General features: G+C 38.6%; 1 protein-coding gene across 2 annotated transcripts; it reads left to right on the forward strand.

The window, feature by feature from the left end:
• Positions 1 to 1,227: 1,227 nt before the first annotated feature.
• Positions 1,228 to 10,721, forward strand: PTER (phosphotriesterase related). 2 transcript variants are annotated; one of them, XM_009081636.1, is made up of 4 exons: positions 1,228 to 1,696; positions 3,382 to 3,647; positions 7,008 to 7,148; positions 10,511 to 10,721. In XM_009081636.1, exons 1-4 carry the CDS (start codon positions 1,265 to 1,267, stop codon positions 10,719 to 10,721), a joined length of 1,050 nt encoding a protein of 349 aa, XP_009079884.1. In that variant the 5' UTR covers positions 1,228 to 1,264. The 2 variants fall into 2 exon arrangements, with proteins under 2 accessions (XP_009079884.1, XP_009079885.1); XM_009081637.1 differs by lacking the exon at positions 7,008 to 7,148 and having other exon boundaries at positions 1,265 to 1,696.
• The last annotated feature ends 6,683 nt before the right edge of the window (positions 10,722 to 17,404 follow it).

Here is a 17,404-nt window from a genome sequence, read left to right on the forward strand (position 1 = left end):
AACCCATGTTTATGACATTATTAACTAAAAGGGAGACAGAAATGGGAAGGACCTCTCTCTTTAATCAATAATGCATGCTCTAGTTAGTCCTGTCCTCTGGACATGATTAAACATGTATTTTGTTTCATAACTGATGATTTTGGTTGACTAGGGATTTTAACTATATATCCTCAAGCCTTTGCAACTAGCATCATGAAGATCTAACATGAACTGGGTAGTCAGGACTACCCCCACTCCCAAAAGGAAAAAACCTCACAAAATCCCAATGGGGAGAGAGCTGCATCTAATTCCAGCCAGCAGTGAGTCAGGCCAAACTGGCACAGGGCCTTTGACAAGAACCAACTGCAGACATTAGCCTCAATGTTTGTCTTTGTCGCAGCTCATTTGAAGTTTTGAGAAATAACGTTGTTTCATTCATGCTACAGATGAAGAAAAAAAACTGTCCTAGATGCTGAGCCATGTAAGTTAAGTGTTAGATTAATTCTGTTCTTAACTGGTAGAATATTTGGCCGGTGAAGCACTTCAGTTTCTGCACTCCTGTTTGGGGGCCATGCTGTATCTCTAGCAACAATTGTCAACGTTAGAGGAGTTGTCCGTGGCTGTTCTAGACCTCCACAGTGCATCTGGCCCCGTTGAAGCCAAAGGAGCAGATGATCACCTCCATCCCTGCATTCCTCATACGGTGGGGCAGACAAGGTGCCCAAACACAGACAGCTTCCTCAGCATGCAAGGGGGACAGTGAGTCTTGGAGGATAGAGATAAATAAACTGCTTATGCCACTAAGGAATAGTGAGCCTTGGTGCCAAGTATGTTCATCTGGTGGCTCAAGCTGACAAAATTTAACAGTGCTGAAGAGCAGAGAATTCTAAATGAACATACAGTGGTTGCTATTAAATAGGAAACATTTATCTTAATGTGATACTAACTGCAGCACGATAAATGATGATGATTTCCTCGTACTGGATTGTGATGTGTTTATATTGCTGGAAATTTGATACAAATAGATTTCTTGGGGCTGGAGTACTGATACAAGCACAGTTGGGTAAAATAAATGCCTTGTTTTTCATGTTGACCTCTCTGCTGTGAACAGCATTTGAAAATATTTCAGCAAACACGCAGTTTATAGGTATGTGTGTGTGTGAGAGAGGAGGGAGCTCAGACATTGCCTGAGAATGGTTTGCTCTTTCTGAAATGTTTTTGTTCCTTTCTTCTTCCTTCCCAGACTCTTTTAGGATCTGATTTTTTCCCCTTTTGTTCAAGAAAAATGTCTTCCTTGAGAGGGAAAGTGCAGACTGTCTTAGGCCCTGTGGAGCCAGAACACCTTGGCTATACATTGACTCATGAACACTTGTCTATGGACTACAGCAGCTGTTTCTGTCCACCTTCTCCAGCCCAAGAGCCTTTGTCTAATGGGCCCATTGAGATGAAGAACTTGTTTTGGATTAAGCAAAATCCTTACAGCCATAAAGAAAACCTTCTTCTGTTTCAAGAAACAGACGCTGTGAAGGAGGAGCTGTTGTATTTTAAAGCAGCAGGTGGTGGGACAATTGTGGAAAATACAACTATGGGAATTCGTCGGGATATGAAGACTTTGAAGAAACTCGCTGAGGAAACTGGAGTTCATATTATTGCTGGTGCTGGATTTTATGTGGATTCCACTCATTCTTCTCAAACACAGGCCATGACAGTGGAGAAGGTAAGTACTAAGCATTGCTTCAGTGTCCCTCTCCTACGAATTTTCCCAAGGTAAGCCAAAGCTGGAGAGAAGTTCTAGCAAAACGGATGAAATATAGAGGTTCTGAATGTGAAAAACTTGGTAACAGCATTACTACTTGTGTGTTAGGGATGGAGCAGCACTACTTGCATGTGCTGGGGTTATCTGTCAGCATTTCCAGTTCTTAAGCTCCATGTTCTCTGAGGGATTTTTTATAATGCAACAGTATAAGGAGAATAAAGTACTTCACATGTGGACATCTGGTACAACACCAATTGTCCTGAGTTTTTTAGTGTTTTTAAGGAAGGAGTATATCCTTTTTATCTCTTTTGCCTCTTTTTTCTGGCTAATTGCTTCCCAATGAGTTTACCCAGAATTCTTTCAAAAAGCATAAATAATTGCAATATTTATAGGACAGTTGTAAATCATTGCTCTGCTCAGTCTGTTATATTTCTCTTCTCTGTCATTTGTCCAGGCTTTTCAGCCTACATTCGTTTGTTTGTACAGTACCTAACACAATGTGTTAATAATAATTGAGGTCCCCAGATATTCCTATAATAATAAACATTCATTCATCTTTCATTAAGAAAATGTGATGATGGGGAGAAGAGGGAAGGGAGCTCTCCGAGGCAGGAGGCTGTGAATGTGGATCAACAGAGCTGAGAAAATTTGTTGCAAATCTGTCACAGTTTACAAATGAGTCAAGTTCATTTTAAATATCAATGGTCAAAAATTGTGGACCCAAGTTGAACACAACAGTACTGCTTTTCCTAAATGTTCTTCCATCACTTGAAATCCGATACAAATAAATTTCTTGGGGCAAAGGTTTCCCTTCTGTATTTGTTGGACTGATGGAGACCCATAGATATCACATACTCAGCACTTAATTCAGTACTTGACCCAGTCCAGAAGGAGAATCATCATCAGTGCCATTTTGTGCTCTCAATTCTGAATGTATGATTAGGATATATGGCCTATTCTGGAAAATAAAAACTAATGCTTTTATAACAAAATAATTTTATTAAGAGATTCTCATGTCTTTTTTGGTCTGTGAATATTTTAAAAGCAAGCTACCTTTGACCCCATGACTTTGTCAGCTGAGCTTTGGTTTTGTAGTTCTGAAGTCAGCAGAGCTCCTGTTGTTTTACATTGGCATTCCCATGAGCAGGATTTGCCTTAAACTTGTCTCTTCAGGATCTTTGCCAGAGTTTCTCCCTTCCCTATATGAATGACAAGATTTCCTTATTCTCTGATCCCTTATTTGACAAGAAATTAAATTGAATTGTTTCTGGAGCCAATTCAGGAGTGGAAGGCTCAGATTTTGGGATAAACGTTTTTTTTAAAAGAAAAATAAGTCTCAGGCTAAATCAAAGTTCAAATTATATGTAGACCAGCTTTGTTGGCAAACCTGGACAACTGTGAGTGGATACTGTTAAATTGATTTGCTTCTGTGTTTATTTTGGTATTAGTGAATGGCTGGCATAACAGTTGACAGAAAACAGATTTTAACTGCAGTGTTTTTTATACACCCAGGTGTTAATTAAATGACTTCAGAAAAGGAAGTATAACTTGGAGGTATAAGTAGCATAGTGTCCAATAAGCCAGATTTGATGCTATTTAACACAAATAGTATTAGTAACCCAAAATCTCATTTTGCTGTTCTCTAGCTGACAGGCATTATTGTCAATGAGATACTCAATGGAGCGGATGGGACTAACATCAAGTGTGGTGTGGTGGGAGAAATAGGTTGCTCCTGGCCTTTGACTCAGAGTGAACACATAGTGCTTCAGGCAACAGCACAGGCTCAGTCACAGCTTGGGTGCCCTGTTATCATCCATCCTGGCAGGAACAGTGATTCACCTTTCCAGATTATCCGCATTCTTCAGGAATCTGGGGCTGATGCTTCAAAGACAGTCATGTCTCACCTGGACAGGTAAGCAGACTATTCCACTGTCCTTCTAGCAGTGTTGCCACAACTCACTGGGTTTTTGGGAAACTATGCTGGAAATACATAAAGTATTATCTTCAAGTTTACTGACTTAAAAGGTAACTGTTTGTATAGAGCTTGATCGTCCTCCAGCACTTCAGCCAGTATCAGCTTTTATATTCACATTGGTAAAGAGATTTTGGTATTTTAAATGCTCTCTTTGAAAGCCTGGGAGAAAGATTAGGAATAACTGTAGCCCCATTTTAAAAATGGGAATTCCATTTATTTGTATCCCTGTACAAATCCCTGTATTTACAGAGCATCAAACATTGAGCGACTGTCTCCAAATTGGGTGGAAAGCTGCTGGATTTCTAGCATTTTTGAAAACTGAGTCACTCTTTAGGGTCTTTCAAAAATATCACAGAAGCTAATGGAGAACTCCTCAATTTGGCTGGGTTGTGGATCAAAGCAGAAGGCAGATTTTTTGTGTTCTGCTACCAGAGAGAAGAAATATTGCTTTAAAAGAAAATAGTTGTGTTTTGAATAGTTCATAGCATAGACCAGAGAGCGAACTTTTCATTTCCTCCAGAACAAAAATCAGGAGCTCCATATCAGACATGGAGAGAAATTGGGATGCTTTTCTGTCTCCAGTTTAGAAATGCAGCCTCTGTTACCAAATCAGTTTTATATGACCTTGCATTGCTCATGGTGAGCTGGAATATGTCCAACCATTGATTCGTTCGGCCAGATGCTGAATAATGAAGACTGTGGTCATATGATTCTCAGCAATTGGATTGTTTGCCCTCAATGTGAGTGTAGTACAGGCAACAGCACTGTGCTCCAAATTCTCCCTGAGAGCTTGCAAATTGAGCTACAGGTGTTTTGTATTCACTCAGAGCTCCTTGTTTTACTTCGGGATTTTAGGAGCATAAAATTCAGTACCATGAAATTGTATTTGTTATTTATGAACGATACAGACATCCCTTATGCATTTGCCTGCATTCTGTTGTACCTATAGCTGTATTTTTCTCCGCTTTTAAATAAAAAATGATTACTTAAATCTTTCTATGAAAGAGGACTGAGCAAGCTGCAGGTATCAGTACTTACATATCCATTTTGATGCAACATTAACATACAGTTATGATTTCTTACCTTTGTTAAATGCAGTGATTTATTGGTGGAAATTAAGCAATATAAGTAGGAAAACAGTCAAGACAGAGGTGCAGTTTCACTAACAGCCGCTGATGCGCAATGTGACATCTCCTTATACCTCTTTCTATCATTACTTTCACACATTCAGGTTGGCACTTGCTGTAACATAAACTACTGTGAAGTTTGGCTTTGCAATGTGCATTTAACATTTTAAGCCTCTTCTAGTGAGAAGAATCCATGTGGGAGCATCCCAGTCCCTTAAATGTGAGATTAATTTGTACGAAACTCCATACTTCATGTCTGCATTTGACATAGACAGAATGGTAGTTTTTAAGTGGATTTACAATGAAATGATGAAACTAAAATGCTGGCTACCATGTTTTGCAAATGTAGCACCTTAGATCAGAAGGTAGCAAGTGTCCATAGTGAAACTCTGTTGTAGTTAAAGGCTGAGAAGCAAAAGCTATTGACCCTATTGGCCAATTTTTAGGGGCTGAGGTTATAAAGGTATCTTGGTAGAGATCAATATCCATTCACTTGAGTTGCTTTTGTTAGAAGACTCACAGCAGCTGTTATGAATGTGAGCTTCATAATGGTTTGGTGGCTGTCCCCATGGTAATTTGTGGATGAGGTCCAAACTACAGGATGCTTCACTGTGTCCCACCTCCTTTTCCATGAGCTCAGGACTCCTCAGGGACAGTGTTGCCCAAACACCCAATTCCAGCACAGAGATCAGCAATTTGAGCTGGAAACTGCTGCTACCTCCCTGTGGCTCACAAGGGAACCCACTAGCTGATGAAATTATCCTCTCCTGCTCTTCACTGGGGCAGAGCACCCAAAAGCATGACAATAACAATAGTTTTAAAAAGAAATTGTTCTGCCTGTGATTTCGAAATATATTGTTGGGTGTTTTTTGCTACCTGCACAGGATTGAATATTCTTGGTGACTGTCTCCCTGAGGACCGAGCAGGGCTGGACCTAAAATAACCTGTTCCCTTGCTCTGCACTTTGAAAACTCATTTGGTGATAAATGTTCAGTCTCTGTAAACTGTAACATTTATTTTAAAATAACATTTTTTTATTAATTACTGTTGGCAAGTCTTAGACTCCTGCTGATGGCAGGCTTGTTTGAACAAGGGTTTTCTCTCTCTCAACCCATCTGTTCCTCCTACTTGGTCCTGTTGTTAAGTCATAATATTGAAACTGTGACATCAGTCATTTCCATAGCAACAGACTGTGATGTAATTGTATAAGGTTAAACTGCTTTGTGACATCAATATCTGCAATAATAATAATAATAAAAATAATTAAACTACTTCCCTTTTGGTTAACTTTGCTGTTCTTGTGGAAACTTGGATTTTTCTTAGATGAAAAAAATAGTGTTGTGGCTGTTAAGATAAAATTGTATCATTTAAGTGGTTTTTGTTTTCCTTTGGACAGCTTGGTAAAAAATGGTTCAAAGGAACACCAAAATATTCCTAAGCCCTCTTATTTCTGTTGCTGTTCTTTTCCAAATAAGCAAGAAGTGTTGGAAGTTTTCTTCCTTTACTTTCCAAATCTACTGCAAAGCCCATGTCCTGGGTACTCACAGTGACGTTAGATATTTGGGTGAGAGCATTTCCTTAAGGTGTTCTTGCCACATCCCAGTGCAAACAATGATATATTGCTGTTCTAATGGCAATCTAGAAACATCACTGTACAGAATAGAAACTAAAGACAAAGTTATGTATTGCTGGTATGTGATGCATAAAACAAGCCCTGGATGGAGCTGTCTCCTGTAACTCTTTTGGGAAAGTAAATGTGTCTTGTGTAAGTAATCCATTGCCTTTTTCTTTTTTAATGTCACTATGAATTAACCTCCTCCTTAAATGTCCTTCCTTGTTAGGTTGTCTGTTGAAAGGGTTAGTGATATCAAAAGTAAGTAACTTTCCTGTTTCCATTTAAAGATTATTTTTCATTATTTCATGGGCAAAGAGCTGGTTTTGTCTTGGTTTTTTAATGCATGAAATCCTACATGAATGTGAGAAAGACAATGCTGTGTATCAGGTTAAGTTGCATGTGTCAAGCACCAGTCCTGTTTTTCAAAGGGGTGAATTAAATCTTAGATTATTGGTTTTGTTCCTTGCAAGTAGGAGGTCACAATATCTGTCCTCATACCATGAGATGTTTCTATTCCTGTTACAATGCTGACTTTGTGTTATATATGTTCTGCAGGACCATATTTGATACAAAGAAACTTCTGGAATTTGCTCAACTTGGATGCTATTTAGAGTATGACCTATTTGGTACAGAATTTCTCCATTACCAGTTCCATCCTGATATTGACATGCCGAATGACAATGAAAGAATTGCAAGGTATCTGTTTGAGCTGTAGCATGGCCATTGACAAAACATATTATTGCTCTGTGTTTTAAGGCCATCACGGAGTGATTCTGCTTGCTCTTTAAAACTGTCTTTTTTCGTGCTAAAATAATGACGTTTTTCCCTGCTGCTCTCATGCCTTTAGAGCAGCATGTATCGTTTCTTCTATCTGCAAAGGAAGATGCAGAATCATAGTGTTATAGAAAGTTACTTGAGAAGATCAAGAGCTTTTTTAACTTCTTTCTCTGTCCTAATTCCATGCTGACCTGGTTGAATTTTATCTGAATTTATCTGAATTTTATCATTTACTGCATTTATACAGTCGGTAAAAAAGAAAAGGCTGGAGATACTGGATTTATGTTAAGGTTTGGATTTTGTTTGAAACATAGTATTGGAAGCCTGGTGCTGCTACTAAGCATCATCTGAGCCTGTTACACCTCCTCGCTAGTGTGCTAACCCAGCAAAACTCATTGGTTGTTTAGGATGGATATGATCCTGTGCTTCTGTCCTGAAAAACAGCCTTTTGTCTTCCAAGCACTTTGTCACTGTTCCTCCCCCTCTCCTTTTGCCCTTTCTCTCTTTTGAAGGATGAGGTTTCTGTCTCCTCAGAGCTCCCGTGCTCCTCACACTCACTCACAATGTGAAAATATTGGCCCCACTGGCAGGATACCTCTTCCCTGCTTCTCATCAGCACCTGCAGTCTCAGCTCAGCTGCACAGCAAGTCTGTTGTGCTGTGCTAACACAAGGTATTGCCAAGAAGATGCATTGCGTGCAGAAACTGTCTCAGAGAAGGTGGGATCGGCTGGGAGTGGGGACCTCACTCCTTCCACTCTGTCTGGAGGTGTGATCCTCCGTGCTATTTGCCCACAGTGTTCGTGAGCAGTGAAGTGACAGGTGTCTGAGGGGTGGGCTGCCGTCCTGCCTCTGTCTTTTTTCCTTCCAGTCACAAACAGTTCTTTGATTCTCCTTGATAAGAAAGATTTTATGATCCCTGATCACTAATGAAGTAACTCCTAGCTTTCACTTACATTTCAGATATAGCTTCCCTCCCCCTCATTGTCAGAATAACCTTGAAACTAATCTCTGCTTTCAAACTGTTCTCTCCTAAGAAGGTGCCGTGGTTACTCTTCCACTCACTGCCAAGTGTTTGCTGCTGCTTCTCACACTAGAAATTGTTTCTCTCTTAACAGTGCTCTCAGTCTTGCACTCAGTATTTTTAAACTGTTGCAATGAATCTGCAGTTTGCACATTTAGAATGAGCAAAGTTGCTCCCTCTCCTGTGCCTTTTCCCCTCCTGTGCCAGAGGAGATCAGCATCTATGGAAGCACTGGGGAGTGTGTGTAGAGGATTGGACTATGCCTTGGTTAACAAGTGCCTGTTAATTGTGACAGTTTTCATTCCATCCATAATCTTGCTCAGCCACTGATGTCTCTCCTTAAACTCTCTGGCATTTGAGCATTTCTTGCAGAATGCTATTCATAGGAAGAAAAGATGAAAAAATTTTCTTCTCTTTGTATAGTGTGAGTATGTGCATTTGAGTTAGAAGTGCCATTAAATGGGTATTGATACACCCACAGTGGACTTAGGATGGCAATGACAATCTCCTTAGGGTTTTGTTTTGTCAAACAGTGCCGAAGAGGTGGAAATAAAATTGACCTCTACATGAAAATGCTAAATGGAAACTACGTGTTTGGTCTTTTGTGTTCAAAACATAAACTTTTGTAGTCATGTTGTACCTACTCAACACAGTTTAGCTGTCTGTGTACTTAAGCTGCAATCTACTGTCAGTGCAAGTAAAGCACTTTTTTTTGCAGGGACAGTTTTAATTTGAGTCAGAAGCAAGTACTAACTAAACTTACAGGAATGATCAAAAAGGAGAAATGAATATGGAATATAAAAGATCATATGACTCCCCAAACCATGCAATTAGGGAAATTATGAAAGGAGATGATTCCAAGGAGATGTCTGGTTGGCAAAGAACTTAGTCCCTCCAGTGCCAGTGCTTTTACTCTCTGGTTGGCTTGCAGTCTCTATTTCAGGCTAGAGTAGGTACTTGTTACTGTAATGCTACGGTATACCTAGTGTTGTGCACTATGTGGCACTATTTGTGGTGGGGGTTTTTTTTAAAGATGATAGAGTTTTACCAAGTTGTATCTTACTTGTCTTCTTCGTGCTGCCTGTATTGATTAGATCCTGCTACATACATCTCCTCATAACCACATGTAATAGAAACTGTTAGGATGGGCTTTCAGATACAGTGTAGTTACTTAGAAAGCAAGTATCTGCTTAGTATCTGCTTTCTTGCTGATCAAAACACAATCAGGAAGGTAGGAATTTGAATTTAACAGCACAGGCAAATGATGGAATTGAAGGCCTTCATGAGGAATGAGCACTTTCCAGGTCTGATCTGTCCATCTGTGCCACTTCAGTGCTGCAGTCTACTGCCAGACTAGCTGAAGCTTACTGGGAAGCTTAACAGTCACACAGTACAGGGGTTTAGACACCCGTCTAATAAGTTGCACAAAATGAGCTGACCAAGGGATTAAGACTGCGTGAGTGAAACGTGGAACAGAAGGACTTGTGGCAGTCCTGCTACAAGGGAGTGACCAGAAGGATTACTTCTTTATTCATGCTGACCTGTCATTTTGCCAAGCCTATTTAGTTGGGCTGCCATATTAGCTCCTCTTATTTCCTGGCACATGCTGGTGCTGTGCCATGCCGGTCTCATTTATCTTCTTCTTTAATGAACATCTTTGAAACATGTTTGGATGGTAACTGTCTGTATGGAATATAACACTGACAATTTCAAATTTTTATTTTGATGGTGTGCTAAATGGGATTTAACTCAAGATGTGGCAGTATTTGTGTAATTGAGCCTGGCTTCTTAAAGGACCTGTCACACACAGAGTCTGGCCATTAGCAAATCTGATGGGACCAGCTTTGTGACAGCAGCAAGAACTAACCTTCTGGGAAGGAATTTGTGTAGGAAATTATTACTTACTTGTATAAATAAAACCCGTGTCCCATGCGTAGTGATGCTGAAGCTCTTGAATTCCTCTGTGGACTTAATGGGACTGCAACATCATGTGCCAGTAGGAAAGAGTTTTCCTTCTTCACTTTGAGATGTGTGGTGGTATATTTTCAGAGATGAGGTTGGGTTTTTCTCATTCAATAAAAACCACGTTTTAATTTCAAGTAAATATATAAGGAGTGTGTCTTCTGAGTACCTAAAATAAGTATTTCTGTTATAATACAGTCCAGCAGTGCAGTAGTGTGAGAAGTGTAAATCCTGGTTGGTTCTGTGCTGTTGCAGAGTGAGAACTTTTACTGACAGGTATACTTTTTACTTTTGCAGGATTCGTATGCTGATCGATGAAGGCTACGAAGACAGAATTCTGATGGCTCATGATGTGCACACTAAGAATAGGTTGATGAAATATGGAGGTCATGGATATTCGCATATCTTGAAAAATATAGTTCCTAAAATGCTAATCAGAGGCATATCCCAAGATAAAATTGATAAAATACTCCTAGCAAATCCGAAGCGGTGGTTGACTTTTAAGTAGGAATAATGAATAAATATTCCTGTTTTATAGGGAAGCTTGATAAAATTCAGATTTCTTCCATGAGAGCAGCATTTTAAAATTTGGTTCTTTTCACAGAAACTGGAAATTATTAAGTAGATGCAAACTGATGATAACTTTTTAATTAGAACATCAAAATTTTGTACTCTCTGCATCTTCTCCCTTCTAGAAGTCTGTTCCTGAATTCTTTAATGACTATGATCCTACCTGCAAAATCTTTCCAACTGAAATTTTAAAATAATTGTTTCTAGAGCATAATCTAATACTGTTATTGAATGTTGCCCCAAACTACCTGAGAAGATGCATCACCTGGACTTTGAAGGAAATTATGGTTTTCAGTTAAATTTCCTGGCTGCATGGGCTGATATTAATCCTTCTAATATTGACAATCTTCTCATTATCCTTGTATTCTTTAAATAATGCTTGATGTAACGTCTGAAACTTTTTAATAGCTTCCATAGGCAACAGAAAGCAAAAGGAATCTCAAATAAATCTAAACGGATACTGCTTCTTTCTAGTTAAACAATTTACTTAATTTTAACTGAAAGTGTAAAAAGTACATGAAAAAATATCTTTGAATAAAGCGATTTGATGACTTCTTAAACTATGTGCAGTATTATATACAGATGTCTTTTTTTAATTGCATCAACTTTTGGAATCTCACAGTAATCATGTCAAACTTCACACACACCAGCTTCTCTTTGTAAGGATGCAACACCAGAAGTCAAAATATATTACATAATACAGTTTTAATGAGTTGTAATAGTTATAACAAAGGTTATGATATCAGTCTTTACAAATCAGTATATCAAGATATGATGAAAAAGGAAGAAATGTTTGCCTTATATGTGGCTTTCACATAAAGTGTGTTTCTTGCTCTTGTCTAACTTTAACCAGGGCAGGTGATTTATCCAAAAAATGGTCTTATCCAGTAGCAGTGGTAGCCTGATTCCAAAAGCTTCTTCAAGTTTGACCTTGTGGTATTGAACTTCTCCAATAAACACCTTGTTAAACACGCAGCGCTAGTTGCAAGTGATCTCAAGCTTGGTGCAGTAGTTTGACACTGTGTATAGAATCTCTAGCTACACTGCTCTGTGAGTGTGCTGACCAATAAAACAACAGTGGAGTGGACAGACCAAGGCAGTTACACATCTGTTATTAAAATAATTGCCTCAGAGGAAGAAAACAGGAGTAATCACTGCAATGTACGGATATAGATTGGCACTTTGTCATAAAGTAAGAGCATTAACCATTCTGGTGAGACACTACACAAGCAGCTGGCAGCACAATGTCCTTATAAACCCTAGATGAGTTTGCCTGGTGATCCTCTCAGTCAGCATTTGTTTCGAATTGGACAACTCAAAACAGAAACAGGAAGAGTAACACGTTCTGTTTAAGAAAAGCTTCACTCATTCAAACAAGAGATTTTCAGAGAGATGTGCAAAATCTGTATCAGACTTTTACTGAGCAGCCAGCACTGAAGAGCTTTTATTTTGTCACAGTGGCAGACACTTTGGACATTTTAGTGCAGATAAATCTTAGTTTGTACCCTTAGTACATTAGACAAGGTTGCTTGTGGCAAAGCACATGAAACAGTGATGCCGGGGTAGCTTCTATTACTCTTTGATGGTTTACAGAAATGGTACCTTGATTTTGCCAAAATGTTAAAAATAAATAACATAATCAACTGTGCTAAAAAACTTTAATAATCTTGCTGAAATTTAGGTTTAGAATGAAATCTGCAAGTTTGAACCTGAGAGAAATAGACAGCCTCCCAAAACCAAAACAAATAATAAACCCATTCTCTGAATAAAACTATTCTGTGGACGTTACTGGTATGACTGATTTTAAAGCATTTTTATAACTATGTAACTCCTGCTACCTGCGTTTAGTTTAATTTTCCAAGTCATTAATCCTTCATATGGATCAAACTCTTCTGATACTTTATATATCTATATCTATATATATACGAATGAGAAAAATAGGTTTTAATACACACTCTTTTTTTTTTTTGCATGTAAATAACTGCTTCTTTCTTTGCATATGTGTTATCATTTTTGGTAATATGCTTATCTGTATCCATCTCATAGGCACACCTTACTACAAACTGGTAACTAGCTTCCGTGGAAAAGGTCTGTGTGATAGCATTTTCTCAGGTGTCAGATCTCCCACTCTTCCTTTGCAGGAATAATCCCACTAACTTCAGTAAGACAAGACACCTAAGACAAATAAGGTTTTGACCCATTATATTCCTACAAAATTCTAGTGGAACATCTGCAGTATGTTAATCTGTAACTACTCTTTTTTTAAATAGTACCCAAGTACAGACTAAGTGCTAGAAGACTAATGAAGACTAATTGCTGCAAAGAAAACACTCACCCTTAGTCTGATGATGTGGATGCCAGGCTTGCTAAATATTTACACAACTAACCATCAAGAATGGGCCTGTAATAATTGTCTGAATATATATTTACACGTATACAAATTAAAAGCCAGATCCCTTTTCCACTAATAGCAATGGGAGTTTTGCCATCGGCTTTGGTGGAATCAGGGATTGGGCCCAATAGAATAGTTTGTCTACTGTTATATTCTTCAGGGCAAAAGAAAGTGTTTCTTCTATACTCCTTTTTCTTTTAGGTCACAGCTAAGGGGAAGACAAAATTTAAACAACTCCACTGGATTGATTTTACGTTAAAAGTCTAATGTAAACCGACAAAGCAGGAACATAGAGTTAAGGCTTGAAGCTGATTAGTTCTAGTTTTAAGTGGAAGGGTAAGAAAAGTACAAGGCAAACAATTTCTTTGCAGAGAGAAAGTATATTTTGAGTACCTCTTCCTTTTATTGTAAAATCATTCCTCACCACACTATGAGTGGACTCCAAGCATCATTGTTAGCAAGTAAGTCACAAGAACCAAAGCTGAAGTATGGATAAAGCAGCAAGATCATAACACATCAAAGTATCATATACACTGAAGAAGTAACTCAGCGTCCTTAGGTGGTGTTTCTTTTTCCTATCAAAATTTGATCTATGTAGGACTTCATTCACATGGACACTAACAATGAGGAAGTATTTGCTTTGGCGGTAGTGGATCGCACATCTGTTTAACTTGGTTTGTGATTTTTTTTAACATAAGGTTTCTCTGTGTTGCACAGATGTGAATCAGGTAGCATTCGACTTGTTTCCCCCGATACTGAGGTGTTCGGTGGTCGCTCTCTGCTGGGATGCTTGTTTCACTGACTTTTGCCACGCAAATCCATCGCTTAGAAGAGCAGGCTTCATTTTTGGATTGGTTTGGTGGGTCTCTTTACTCATCATCAGTCAGCATAAATAATAAATCCAGAAAATGTGCTGTATTTGTTGTTGTTTCCTCCATGTGCTTTCCCTCCATCTAATTTAATGTAAACTTCATCTCCTGGCTCCAAATGAAGAACCACACTGTTACTGGCATAGTCGTAGTTCTGATCAGCATCCTGAGCAATTGCACTAGCTCGAACCTACATAAAATACATAATGAGTGGTTAAGAAAACTCAGGTAATTTCTCCTGCATGGTGAAAATAAAGCATATCTTCAACATTTTATTCAGCATGCAACATATATTGTAGCTTTTTCCTATGATTATTATTTATTTTCTCCTACAATACAACATCTGAAACTAGAGCAATAACATGCCTCCCTTCTCAGTCATCTGATTAATACACAGCTGTTTGATCTCCTGGAGATGTCTGGAGTCTTTTTAAACATATGCATAAGAATAGCTGAAGTTGGGAGATCTGAATGTGTTCATGTGCCAGTTTTACATTGGTGTAACTTCTATTTCAGTGGGACAAGTGCTTGACAATGGTGAGGATGCACAGGGAGGCCCACAGGGAGCTCCCAAGCTGGACTTTTTCCAGAGGCAATTTATTGTCATACCAGTAATAGGATCATGCTGCAAAAAAAAGAATGCAAGTACACACCCACCCCCAACCATGCACACAAGCAGGTAAGGATCCTAGTCAGGGTTTGGAAAAACTGTCATTGCCATGTTTCAGTGAGCAAACATTTAATTTCTCTGAGTTTTAAGAGATGCACATTTGAAAAATCACAGGCAAGTCACTATTTGCTTTAAGAGGTTTTGGAATTTACAAGTCATTGAGGACTTTCATTTGCAACTTTCACTTACACATACTTTCCCATTTCTCCCTTGCTATTCTACTACTGGTTAAATTTGACATTTCTTGCAAACTGGAAGTAATGTGTAGTTTCAAGATATATGTTGGTTTCCAGCAGTGAACAGCCTGTGCCTTTGTACGTCTCCGAATCATTTATATATAATTTGACCCTGTTTGGTAAAATATTTAAACTTGGTTGTAGGTGATTTATTTCAGTGTAACACGTCATCTGCTAGTTGCTTGTCTTTGTTCTAGCATAGTTACAGAGCAGTAAATGATTTAGTGGCATTGCAAAGCTGAACTAAGTAATAATGCATGACTAGGCGTACTATATGTGGGATTTTATCTGTTCTGAATTGAAAAAATAGGTTATAAGTCACAATTTTCCATGGATTCCTTTCAAAGTTTACATGATAAATTTCCAAATTAAATTTTCATGTGATATGATTTCACATTAATATTGAAACGTTAAAAAGGAGGGGGTTCTTTTACCATGCAGGATCTTATGGCATTATGCAGCTTAAAAAGCACAGTAGGTGGAAATTCTTTATGCATCCTGTAAGAAGAGTGAGAAAGGCTGCAAAGGCTTGCAGCACTGTGACAGGCTGCAAATTTAAACTGATACATGGCATGATGATAAACCCTGACTATTTCAGGACTTCTTGATCCTTACTTGCCTGGTATTGTTTACAGAGGTAATCTATTTTGCTACTGTTTAAGCAATAATTATTCTAAGCACTGGATGTTTCCTCTGGATTAATGACTGGCAGGGTGGAGTTGAAGGCTCTGGGCCATTAACCCTGGAAATATCTTTTGGAGAAAACTGCAGACTGAGATGGTTGCTGGCAGTGCAAATTTGCCCAGGAAAGGGCAAATGGGAAAGCGTGAAAAGGCTATAGATGAGGTAGAAAAACTTTCCTAGAGAACAAGTATCTTGCATACTGGAAAGCAAAATGATTGAAATGACTTTCCATATTCCCATTTACATCCTTATCAAATGCTGCTTTGTGCCTTTGTATAAAATGTTGTGTTTCTGTAAAGGAGAACACGAATTATATTAGTGACTATCCTACAAGAGACAGCATTTGGACACTGACTACAACAGCAATGGATATTTAATTTTTAAGATTCTACCTAGTACACACTGGCTGAAAAAGAAAAAGATTCTGGGTATTGAAAGTCTAGAAACCAGATCTTACTGCCCTGTGTGCAGCAGCAAAGGTCCTGTAGAATCCAGTATGCTATTCTTAGTGGTTTTACTTCCTTGCTTGGTTAGCCAGAGCAATTTCTTTTTAAAGCCTGGAAGAAGAGTCTCAAATGAATTCTCAGTAAGTGTACTGCTGCAAGAGGGTACATGTAACTCAAAATTAGACCATTAACAGACTACACATTTCACGAGTTCCATGCAAGTTCTGTCATGAAGCTATGCTCTCATGATGCACACACATACCTGCTAAGCTGAGTGATCTCAGCACTTCCCTGCTCAAGCTTGGTAACCATTAAAGTAGGCAATGTGTTAACACTGGGGACCTTGAGGTTCCACCTACATATTGCTTAGGAATTATTTTGGTTTTCTGTAAATCATACACTTTCCAATGGTTTTGTTTTTTTCATGGTTATAAAACACTGGATTTATAATGTTATCTTGGTCACTCCGTGTAACAAATTTTACTTCCAGAATTTCTGAGCTTTCTTACAAATAATACACAAAGTTAACCACTGTCACATCAACATTTAGTGTTTCAAGTATAAATCATAATCAATCACTGCTGCATTAAAACTGAGTTGGTTTTAAACTTTATATGCAGGTATTTGCCTAAATACTTATATTTGCATAGATATATACAAATATACACATATAACCCCTGCCCTTTTTTTTTTTTTTGCTTTGAATCACTATGAGTTTAATTTCTCTCATGCCTGGTCCTGGAAGCAGTTATATTTGGGAACAGTTAGACTTCAGGCTCAATTTAATATTTATTATTGGGTACTTCTTTGAAAGTACTGGTATGTATTTATTTTTCAGGGTTTGCGAAAATAAACACTCTAAACCATTATAAATAGGAAAAAAATAGATTAATGGCTTAATTGCAAGTAAAATGGTATTCTCACTGTGGACAACATTGCCTTTGTATGAAGAAATCAAATCTACTACGATGTACTTTCTTTTACTAGTCCTGCTTTTTCTGCTGAGCCCCTATTTATAGTAGATATTTTCTAATTTAATTAATTGCCGCTGATGTCCTCATTATCCTGTTTTCGCAGTCCTTCTGAGGAGCCATAAACAAAAGGTTAAGTGGCATATATCAGATTAATTTACTGGCTTTGTGCGCTGAGCACAAAGGGCCGAGAGCCGGCGATGCTCTGCGGGGGAGGAGATGCTCAAACGAACTCAAACGAACGAGCCCCTCCGCGACCCGCCAGGCTCGGCGGGGACACGGGGGGCAGTTTGCTGTCCTGTGGACACCGCCTAGAGCCCGGCAATCCCCCAGCCCACCCCGCCGGAGGGCGA

Source organism: Acanthisitta chloris, unplaced genomic scaffold (assembly GCF_000695815.1).
Source record: "Acanthisitta chloris isolate BGI_N310 unplaced genomic scaffold, ASM69581v1 scaffold17969, whole genome shotgun sequence".
In the NCBI taxonomy this organism is placed as follows: domain Eukaryota; kingdom Metazoa; phylum Chordata; class Aves; order Passeriformes; family Acanthisittidae; genus Acanthisitta; species Acanthisitta chloris.